This window comes from Mytilus californianus, unplaced genomic scaffold, assembly GCF_021869535.1.
Source record: "Mytilus californianus isolate M0D057914Y unplaced genomic scaffold, xbMytCali1.0.p SCAF_7, whole genome shotgun sequence".
Taxonomy (NCBI): Eukaryota; Metazoa; Mollusca; class Bivalvia; order Mytilida; family Mytilidae; genus Mytilus; species Mytilus californianus.
Window position 1 is genome coordinate 115584898 of NW_026262723.1, and position 9661 is coordinate 115594558.

Below are 9661 nucleotides of genomic sequence, written 5' to 3' on the forward strand. Positions count from 1 at the left end.
TAAATGATTGCATCAAAGGCATAAACCTTGCTGCTTAAAAGAAGCAAAAAGTTCATGTTTTTCAATTTTACTAATGAAAAGATATTATCTAAACCTATGTGTTTAAAATTTTGGTAAAACTACAAAATCACAATTTGTGACAAAACTTCGAATTTGCTACTTAATAAGTGATTTAAAAATCACTTATTTCAATAAGTCCCCTGACTGGTAAAGAAGGCGAGACATTTCTGCGTGTACACTCTTGTTGTGATTTGGTCTGTTTCTCACTTTCTATAAGCAATACATCAACTATGTTTGGTGTATGGACTGATTGTTAGGTGTTCCTGTGTGTCATGGTTTTTATAGTTCATAGCCCATAAGTCAACGATAAGTTTTTGTGGTAAGGTCTATTTCTCAGATACTATAAGCTATAGCTCGACTATTATATATGGAATGATTGTATGCCAAGATTATTGATTACTATATTTGTTTTTAATTCATTGTTGTATAAATCATTCATGCATTTTAAGTTTTAGTCTTGTGTTTTTGGCAGAAGTTTGTGACAAGGTTCAAAAACTACTGTGTAAAGTTTTAATAAGTGTTAACCGCAAACTAGGGTTGATACTTATTCATTTTTGATTCGGGGAAAATCAATAAAAACTACTTCATAAACATCCAGAACATGTAACATAAAAACGGCAGTGGGATCTTAACGCTCTTGTGTTACGGCAGTAGGATCTTAAAGCTCTTGTGTTATGGCAGTGGGATCTTAACGCTCTTGTGTTAGGGCAGTGGGATCTTAACGCTCTTGTGTTACGGCAGTGGGATCTTAACGCTCTTGTGTTACGGCAGTGGGATCTTAACGCTATTGTGTTACGGCAGTGGGATCTTAACGCTCTTGTGTTGTATTTAACAAGTGCATAAGCTCTTCAAAGGTCTCAAAAATCACCAAAATTTTACATGCCTTCTTAACCTCTTAAGATTCATTTTTATGGAAAAAAACTTATAAGAACAAAATCAATGAGGGCTGAGGCAAAGGTGCAATATCCACCAAAAGACAGGGAAAGATTTTAGTTTATGACTCAAAAGATATTGTTGAGAAACAAATCTTTTCCTAAACTTTTGGTTTACTTATAGAATATGTCACTATGACCTTTGACCTACTCACAAAAAAATTAATGGGGTCCCCTTATATCGAAGTGGCATTCTCCAGGTAAGATTAGTGATGGCTGGCCAAAGGATTTGAAAGACTGACATATTGACCCCCAAAATCAAAAGGAGTCTTCCAATTCTGATTATGATGTATCAATCCAAGTTTGGTAAGGATATTCTTAATGGGTGAAAAGATTGAAAAGTTGACATCGGACATTGAAATTTTAACACTTGTGTCTTTGCTTAAGAGCAATGTATAAAAGGTGATAGCAGTGAAAGCATTTATAAATATAACAAATAAGGAAATATTTTTTTATTTAATTGTTTAATTCGTCCAGTCATAATTCCAATACACAACAAATTTTGATAGTTTTATCCATATCCTTTCATTATATTCCATATTTCCATTCCCTGTTAACATACTGTCTGTGTCCATGACAATTTAATTCCTGGAATTATTGCTAACATTCTGTTCCCTTTACAAGAATTTGTTTTCTGTAGCATCCTCCAGCTTTCATGAATGATGTACCGGTATACACATTCATTGTACATGCTTTACTTACTAATATTTCATTGTTTGACATCTTCTGAAATATGACAATAAAAAAATTCATTTAAATATTTATCAAAACTGCTTTTCACATATTCAATATATAGATAAAAGTAACTCTACTTTCCATGTACTTGTAATTTAAATAAATCAATAAATGTCAGAATAATATTTTTTACACATATTTATCTAATTTCATGACATTTTCAAATCAATCTCAAAATTATCTGCAGTTTCTGATGACCTATCACCTAGTTTTGACATTTAATTGTCAATACTTCATAATTTAATAAAATCTTAAACTTTTACATCACAATAAAGCTATCTGTATATTTTCAAATGATCTTTTTTTACTTGTCATCGTGCCTATGTTAGGTTGCTGTCTGGCATCTTTGTGTTTTGTTTTATAGCATGTTTAGTGTTTTATCATAAATCATGCCTTTGGTTTTCTCATTTGAATTATTTCACATTTTGTCATGCAGGAATAACTTACTATATGGTATGGGCTTTGGTCATTGTTGAAGGCCATTCAGTGTCCCTATAACTGTTTACAATCACCTCATTTGGACTCTGGTGTATATTTGTTTCATTAGCAATCCTAGTGACTTTATCATACCACATTATTTATATTGCTATCTCACTGACTAGAACTAAATATCTCTCTTATAAGTATCTAACAATTTATCAGTTTCAACTTTCTAAAAATGTGTAAATATTCTACACAAATAATAGACTATGCCAAAGAAATAAATACACTTTTCAAAAAGTGTAAATTTTCTATATTAACATTAACAAATTCCTAACCTTTAACCTACAACTTTGATACTTGTGCTCACATATAGAAAAACATGAAGTTTAGTATTCATACATGAGTAACTGTTTAAAATGCATATTGGTAAACTACACAAGGGGAGATAATAAGTAAAATGATATACAGCAACATTTTCCATATTTACCAAAACCTATGCTTGTAGTAATAGTAAGAAGTAAAATCTTTATAAAGATATGGTTTCCATGAAACATAGCTTATAATTCAGTAAATTTAAATCAGATTTGTTGCAGTTATTCATTGCATGTGAAGATAACATTTTAAAAATAACTGTAAAAATCATTAGTTTTATATTTTAAAATAACTACAATCAAAAGTTTTTATTTGTCATTTGGCATACCCTTATTCTGTTTTTTATTTGCTGATGGGACATCTGTTATAGGCTGTATATTGTCAAGCCAAGCTTCTGGATTATCTAACCAAAGTTTGTAGTCTTTTCTCAGGAGAAATCTTTTAACTGTATCACATTCCAGGCAGGTAACAACAAGGTGTTTTTCCTTTTTACCTTTAAAGAAAAAAAAATTCCAATGAGAGCCAGATATATACCATGTCAAGAAATTCACTATGAAATAAAGGAACCAGTTAAAAAGAAATCTGACAGGCTACTTCATTAAAGTTTATCATTGTGTATTGTAATTATTTGGTGGAAAAGTAAAAAGATACTAAGGGACAATAAATAAACAGCTGCGCCATGAGCGCATGATACGCCAGTCACTTTTTCAATAAATATAAACCAGTCACCAAAGTTTCATGAAAACTGCTCAAAGCATTTTTGAGTAATTGTCTGAAAAACTGGAAAACCCCCCTTTTTTAATGAATAAAACCCCATAACTCATAACATAAAATCTAAAATTTATAAAAATCGAAAGGGAGCTCACATCAAAAGACATAAACAATTCACCAAAGTTTCATAAAACTGTTCTAAGCATATTTTGAGTTCTTGTCCGAAAACTGGAAAATCCCCCTTTTTTAATGAATAAAACCCCATTTCTCGGAAACATAAAATCTAAAACTTATAAAAATCGAAAGGGAGCTCACATCAATAGATATAAACAATTCACCAAAGTTTCATGCAAATTGGTTAAAGGGTTTTTGAGTTATTGTCCGACATGTTGACGACAGACGGACGTACAGACGGTACGACAGAAGGGCGGACAACTGTATAGCATAATACGTCCCGTAAATGGGCATATAAAAACCATGAGAACCAACTGAAAACATCATTGACAAAAGAAACGTGTGACTAATTTTAGCCTGTAAAGACTATGTGACAACCAAGTTATATATGTTGATAAAATACCAGATAAGAGTTTGTGATTGTGACAAGAACTAATGGAACATACATATGATTATTTGTGACATAGATATTCTGTAGCCATCAACTAACTTTTACTTACTTTTTGTCCTCACAATGGCTGTTACTCCTGGTATCAATAAAACACAACACTTCTTACACATTGTTCTCTTTATGTCAACATGTCTATAAAATTAAATATGTTGCTAATGTTTTTTTTTTAACCCAAATGCAAGTCTGGCAACCAAATCAAGAAAAGGTTAAGCAAAGGTGAAAAGAAAAATTTGTAAATTTACATTAAACTAAATTCAGTATGTCTGCCATGACATGAAGTTATTTACAGATATAGCAGGTAGTAAATAAAGGGAAGTAACTATAAACCAGAACCCAACTTTTAAAGATCCACCATAATGATTATGGAAATTGCAAGTTAAAATTAACATCCGTAGTTGGATATTCTTTATCATAACCATGTTTTGAGAATTTTCCAACATGGCTGAAAAGATGCGGCCATAAATAGGCTGCTACTAAATAAGACCATATTTTGATTTGTAGATATCTTTTTAGTTATTTTTGTTGTTGGGTTTCTGTATAGAGTGCAGCATTTTTTCTGGTTCGTTTGTACAAATAAGTAGTTGATTTAGAAATAATCGAATTGTCAAGATTCACTGATGTTCAATCAAAGTAGAAAACCTTTTTACCATACATGCATTATGTTGAATGTTGTTTTAATTTTTTAGTTTCAGTAAAAGTTTTGTACAGGTACAACTTTGCATGTATAACTTACAATCTAAAGACAGACTTCTTTGCTAAGTAGAACTTACAATCTAAAGACAGATTTCTTTGCTAAACAGAACTTACAATCTAAGAACTTACTTCTTTGCTAAACAGAACTTACAATCTAAGAACTTACTTCTTTGCTAAACAGAACTTACAATCTAAGAACTTACTTCTTTGCTAAACAGAACTTACAATCTAAGAACTTACTTCTTTGCTAAACAGAACTTACAATCTAAGAACTAACTTCTTTGCTAACAGAACTTACAATCTAAGAACTAACTTCTTTGCTAACAGAACTTACAATCTAAGAACTGACTTCTTTGCTATGCTTCTCATTGTTGTAAGATAAAATCGGCAAAGGTTGAGATCTCTAGGGTCAGACTTGATACATTGATTGGCAGCCTGAAATAAAAAGTAAACTCCACAATTTTTGACGGGATGTATTATGGTATACAAATGTCCGGTGTCCGTCCGTCTTTCCGTCTGTCAGTCTGTCTGTCCGGCGTAAACATGTCGCACCGTAACTTGAGAATGACTTATCCAAATTTCATGAAACTTAACATAGTTGTTTCTTATGATGGTCAAACGATCTGTATACTTTTTGGTGAAAAAAAGATTAAAACTTTTTGAGTTACGGGACTTAGTAACTAAAACAGGTGTGTGTTTTTTTTCACATGTCGCGCTGTATCTTAAAAACAATTATTATTATTATAATGATTATTGCTTAAAACTTTACACACTTCTTAGTTATATTAATCTTAAGATCTGTATATTTTTTGGTGATGATTCAAAATTTTATTTTAGCGATATTGAGTATTTTGTTAAAAAAGGGGGAGGGGTTTTTCACATGTCGCGCCGTATCTTAAAAACAGTTTATGATTATTGCTTAAAACTTTACACACTTCTTAGTTATATTAACCTTAAGATCTGTATTATTTTTGAGTTATTGAGTATTTTGTAAAAAAAGGGGGAGGGGTTTTTCACATGTCGCGCTGTATCTCAAAAACGATTTATGATTATTGCTTAAAATTTTACACACTTCTTAGTTATATTAATCTAAAGATCTGTATACTTTTTGGTTTTGATTCAAAATTTTATTTTTGAGATATTGATTTTTTTTTTTTAAAAGGGGGGTTTCACATGTTGCGCCGTATCTCAAAAACTATTTATGATTATTGCTTAAAATTTTACACACTTCTTAGTTATATTAATCTAAAGATCTGTATACTTTTTGGTTTTGATTCAAAATTTTATTTTAGAGATATTGAGTTTTTTGTAAAAAAAAAAGGGGGTATTCGCATGTCACGCCGTATGTCAGAAACTATTTATGCTTATTGCATAAAAATTCACACACAAGACGATGGGCGTATCATGCGCTCATGGCACAGCTGTTTATTGAAGTCTTGTGTTATATTTTCTTATTTCTCATTCATGCTATGGAGATAATTATTTAGGTCATTATCAGTTGTCCCTCTTAAAATATTTCAAAAGAACAATATATTATTGTTCTTCTTCAGAGCTATATATAAATAAAGATGGTTGGCAGATTAAAGTTAGGGTCCTGGCAGTTTTAGGGGTTATTTTTAAGGCTTGTTTTTGTGTTTTTTTGTGTATTTGCCTAGTCTTTCAAATACAATTTGTATTTTGGAAAAGAAATCCTGATAATCATAAGGTAGTTCAGAAAATGTGTTGTGTACAAGTTAGAGATGGTATATGAAGTATATATAAGTAAACAAATAGCCAACTAAAAATGGTATAGCCTTTAAAAGAATGTTTTAAAAGTGCTACAGTTTAAGAGTTATAGTAATACTATAACTTATAGTTACATGTACCTGATATAAGTATTGCATTCTTTGAAACTGTTCTTTTTGTGGAATTCCAGCACCTTTGTTCTTCCCCATCTTCCTGAAATTTAAACCAATGAATTTTTCAAATTAAGAAATTTTTATTTTGGATAATCTTTTTCATTATAAAACAATTTAATAAAACAGGTTTATCAGCTGAATGTATTGCTCACCAGGCTAATAAAACAGGTTTATCAGTAGAATGTATTGCTCACCAGGCTCAGTAGAATGTATTGCTCACCTGACTAAAATGCTTACTATCTTCAACCTATATTTTTTTAAATTCCACAAAAAAAAAATAGTAAATGTTAAAAATGATTTCTGTTAACTTTTATATTTCTATTGACTGGTGTGATAAATAACATGACTAATGTCATTTAGTTTTCAATGATGTCCTACTTAAATGTCTAGAGTGATGGCCATACACTACATAGTGTATGTTAGGAAGGTCTTAACTACAGATCTGACAATGTTTCCTGTACCTCTAACGTTGATGAACATAATAAGATAAACACCCTATACATGGCATACAATGCGTTCAATTTAAAAACTTTGCAGTTAAAGCTTTATTTATTTATCACAGGAACAGTGCGTTCAATTATTGCTGATCTTCCATTTGACAGAACTTTGTTTTAAGAATGTGTTAGATCTCCAAGACCAACAATGACAACTTCCTATAGTGTTTATACAGATATGTTAAATAACTTATTTACACCTACCTATATTAGCTGAACACCACCTCAAAACAAGACTAAATATATTGCATAGTTATTCAGCCCATATTTAATATTATCCAAAATACTATTACCAAAGACAAAACCACCCAAATACTTACAGAAATGATATACTAACCACAAAGGAAACATAAATGTTTTGTTTTATTAGCTACCCACCATTGATCATTCAGTAGAACTTGCAACCAATAGCTACAGTACAGTCGACCATGGTCCAAACATCTTGAGAGCATATGTAAGGCATAATAGTGTCCTGTGAAAAAGTGTCCACCTGGACAGTTTTTCACAGAATTTAAGTATTAAATAATGTCCATTGCCATGACATTTTGTCTCTAAAGTGGACATAATCTTACAGCAACAGTTATGAAATAGTGTCCTCCCACAGGACAATACTTCATTGCAGTTGTTATTAAATTATGTCCTCCAAAGGAAGGTCATCAAAATGTTTTATTATACTTGAGTTTTAATTAATCAAGAAATGTGTTATAGAAATAGATGAATTTAAACACAAAAAATGAATGGCAGTGAATACTAACAAATTAACAGCTATAGTTCAAAGAAAACTGAAAACCCAGAAAAGTTCAATGAAAATGTAAGCCAAACACTTTGAAGAAAATGTCAAAATTATTAAATCAAATTGGAGGAGTTATATTATATTTACAGCGTCAAGAAGGCCAAAGAAATTATAAACAAGCTTGTGGTTCATTGTGATAAGCTGGACACTGTATTGTTTATGTGTCATGATAAAAGTGGCTGTCTTCTTGGTGTCAATAAGACAGTTTCCAAAACTGCATCAAAATATTATTTTGTCTCTTGAGTGAGCAGAAATTTATAGCAACAGTTATGAAATAGTGTCCTACTACAGGACAATATTTCATAACCGCAGATATTAAATTATATCCTCAAAGGGAAGTAATATAAAGGTCATTAAAATGTTTTATTATACATGAATTTTAATTAATTGAGAAAGGTGTATCACATTAACTGTTCAAGGACCAAATTTAATGGCAAAAAGTGTCCAGTGATAACATGGACACTTTTTCACAGCTTAGGACATTTTTTCATAGGTAAATTGTGTCCAGGACACATTAAAATGATTAAATATTGTCCATGGACAGTATTTACTATGAAAAATGTCCAGCAGACATTATTTCATGGGGGACCTTATTAAATCCTACACATACCTTAAACAAGGTGTTGTTGTCAACTGATTTAAACCAGATACTAAATTTTGTGAATGTTGATGATTTTAATCACTTGTAACCAGAGAGCATAATTCTTATTAGAAAATCACATTGTCTCCCCCTGTACTCAAACCTGGGACCTCTGTGTTATTAGTTAGCGCTCTAAACAACAGAACTAAAGAAGTAATTCCCTTCCTCAAATGCTTACGGCTGTAGAAGTATCTAAATATTCAAGGGAAGCAATCCTGTCACACACTTTTTAATATCTACATGACTGTCATACATGTGCACATATTGTTAAAATAGACCACTTTAGAGTTCGTTGCATTATGTCAAAAACTTTGGTTTTAGTGAACATCATTCGGGCGTTTAGGGGCATCGTCACTTCCTTCCTATGTTGAGTCAGCTGTTGAAAAATATATGATGTTAAATTGCACGAATCATTCAGGAAATAAAATTCTTATAATTGATAATCAGCACTGCTGTCATTAGGGAATCGTGATTAAGTACCTACAGACGTGACAGAACAAACATTATTTCTAGATTGGCCTGCATAATGATGACCACGAAGATGTTTGATGAGCTTTTATAGTGCAGGAATACCGGCAATCCCCTCTATCTGGTAAATGACGTCATAAAGGTGCATAATTGACGAACTTTTCAGATGAAGGACATAACTCAAAAGTGGTCTATTATATGCTTAGCTACGGAACCGTAACTCTAATGATCATTATAACATTTTTTGATTTGTGCAGACCAATTAGATCTATGGTCCTCAAATTGTAAAAACATTATATCACAAGGACCTCAGAGCTACAGTTCCGCAGCTATTATATGCTACTCTTCGGCATTTACTACGACGTCGTAGTAAGGTGTCACAGCAAAAAATTAAAGTAGGCCGTCAAGACGTCATAATTATTTGGACTAAAGAATAAAGAAGATTTATAAAAACAAATAAAGTAATTATTCAGGGGAAACATACTGTGTACCGTAATCCAAAAGTGTTAGCCTAAAAGCTATGTTTTTTTTTATTGAAATTTTGTTATGATATTCTTTTATAGATAGGCATGATAGGCATGTCAGTTTCATAAACCTCAAGAATATTGTTACTAACACCTTGTCCTTTTCAACTGTGTTGCTTTATTTTAGCACTATCTTCAAGGTTTGACTAATACCAACATATGTTGTTCTGCTATAGATTTTTTTGTAATATTTTAAAAGCATATATAAAATATTTGGTTGTTATAGATGTTTTGTTCGAAACTTCTAATATGTGGTTATCTGTATGGTTATTTCAAAATAAAATATTGTTATG

The 9661-nt window shown here is 31.2% G+C and overlaps 1 protein-coding gene across 1 annotated transcript; it reads right to left on the minus strand.

Annotated features, from left to right (window-relative positions):
* Positions 1–1433: 1433 nt before the first annotated feature.
* LOC127707556 (ribonuclease P protein subunit p21-like) lies at positions 1434–9500 on the minus strand. Its single transcript, XM_052212152.1, has 6 exons — positions 9461–9500; positions 6417–6489; positions 4886–4986; positions 3908–3990; positions 2851–3015; positions 1434–1718 (listed from the first exon to the last, which is right to left on the minus strand). Exons 2-6 carry the CDS (start codon positions 6483–6485, stop codon positions 1702–1704), a joined length of 435 nt encoding a protein of 144 aa, XP_052068112.1. The 5' UTR covers positions 6486–6489; positions 9461–9500; the 3' UTR covers positions 1434–1701.
* Between the last annotated feature and the right edge of the window lie 161 nt (positions 9501–9661).